This window comes from Anneissia japonica, unplaced genomic scaffold, assembly GCF_011630105.1.
Source record: "Anneissia japonica isolate Jap-2015-1 unplaced genomic scaffold, ASM1163010v1 scaffold287834_len5846547_cov211, whole genome shotgun sequence".
Lineage (NCBI taxonomy): Eukaryota > Metazoa > Echinodermata > Crinoidea > Comatulida > Comatulidae > Anneissia > Anneissia japonica.
Window position 1 is genome coordinate 3636447 of NW_022704992.1, and position 2042 is coordinate 3638488.

The 2042-nt window shown below is 39.0% G+C and overlaps 1 protein-coding gene across 4 annotated transcripts in view; it reads left to right on the forward strand.

Annotated features, from left to right (window-relative positions):
* The window catches only part of LOC117105124 (synaptotagmin-5-like), a 12380-nt gene that overhangs the window by 8346 nt on the left and 1992 nt on the right, over positions 1-2042 (forward strand). For all 4 annotated transcript variants that reach the window (XM_033246189.1, XM_033246191.1, XM_033246188.1 and 1 more), the window contains exon 3: positions 340-469. In XM_033246189.1, coding sequence (XP_033102080.1) covers positions 340-469 — 130 coding nt within the window. The remainder of the gene's footprint in view (positions 1-339; positions 470-2042) is intronic.

Below are 2042 nucleotides of genomic sequence, written 5' to 3' on the forward strand. Positions count from 1 at the left end.
ATATATAACTATATATATATAAATATATATACCGTCAGTGTGAAAAATAGGTTCCCCAACCGGGATGTCATGTCTATGTATGGCGATAGGCCCTACATAATATTTAAATTATGTTTGCTGTTGTGTAGTACCGTAAACGCAGTGTAAGTAAACAAATAAATAAATAATAACAGTGCTCGAATTGAACCATAAGATGTTATAATCGTATCAAGCATAGTGCTTCAACAAACAGTTCCTTTTTCAGTTGTATGAAAAAAAGTGTCTCTAGCAGGAAATATGAATATAAATGAGATTCACTTCTCACTTCGTTTAAGATAGCCTATATTTATTGTATTTCAGAAGAAACTTGCTCCGCCCAGTTACGGAGAAGTTTGCTTTTCCCTCCGTTATGTTATTCCAAAGAGGAAACTTACAGTTTCTGTCGTGGAGGCGAAGAATCTGATGGCCATGGATAAAAGTGGAACATCAGGTTGGTCCTAAAATAATCTATTATTATTAGAAACAATGTAAATGGGTAGTAAACTTTGAGTTTTGTTAATAATTGTGAAAAGCCTACATTGGCTAAAGCTCATAGAGTTAAAAATAATGTTTCCAATGATAAAATCATTCAACGAACACCTGATCCACTAGTTTATTAAACATCGCCTAGTGAATAGAATGATGATTATAACAAGATATTTTGGCCCATTAATGGAGAAGGTGAAAGTTGTCTTTTGAGCTTTGCAAAGTCGAAGCCATGGTTGATATTTCTTCATCCCACGATTACGTCAAGTTCATTCAAACCAAGACATTGAGTAGGCCTAATAAGAATAATCAGGTCTAAGTAGAAAGGACCGCTGTCATCAACCTAATACTCGTTATTTTAATAAATTATACCTTGCCCGTCGTCAGCGGCGTAGCGAAGTGGTGACGGGTCCCAGAGTGCAAGATCATTTTCTGGCCCTAAAAGGCACCTTTTCCAGGCCCGTAGCCGGGGGTGGGGGGTTATGGTTCTGGTAAACCCCCTTTTCTAGCAAACCCCCTCTTTTCTGGCGACCCCCTCCCTCAAATTTCCCGAACGAGTCCTCCAACCCAACTAAAGCACTGCAGACCTATATCCAGCCTCGGATGAAATGTTTTGCTGCAAACCTCTTTCAAACATAACTGCTTTTATAGCATTATTTAGACCCATAGAAAACACAAATCCTCTGGCTTCTGTGGTTTCGCCGACCTCACTTGGGATTTGACCCTGGACCTCACCCAGAGAATCCCCTATTGGAAGAACATGGCTACAGGCCTGTGATCGGACCCAGAGAGAGAGAGAGAGAGAGAGCCTTAGTGGGGTCTACTTAGGCTTATACATTCTGAAATTGTTTAAAACATATACGGCATTGTAACGAGCATAAATGTTTATAAACTATTCGAAAACATATTCAAGGATATTAAGAATAATATAAAAAGTCGTATAGGCTTATATTTTATCGTTTAGGACCTACTGAAAATTTAATAAATTTCTGATAAAGTATAATATTGATAACAATAGAACAATCAATGACCTCATTGCAGTGAAGTAAAACGTAGGCCTATTCATGAAGTATGATGAACTGACGTGATTCGAAAACGTGCACAATATAGTTGAGCCAACTTTGACATATTTTATTTTTATTTATAATAATAAAACGATATTTTATTTTCTTTAGAAATATGATAGGAGTAATGTTTTGCTTTAGAAATATGCTTTCAAAAAGTATTTTAGTGCACCGTACAGGGGTGGCGCCAGCGGGAGCCAGGGCCCCCCGTCAGGGAGAGCTGGACCCCCGTCGGGGAGAAAAAGCACAATTCGTCGGGGAGAAAAAAAATTATATGCATTTTCTAGATATTAGTAGACTATAAAATCGATTAAATAAGCCTTTGAAACCCGTAAATTGTCAAAATTTTCGGGAGCTTCGCCCCCAGGACCACTTTCTAAACCTTTTAATCAAAGCTCGACCACGCCCACTTTGCTTTTGTCGGGGAAACCTGACCCCTTGTCGGGGCATCGCCCCCTCCCCCCGGTCAGGGAC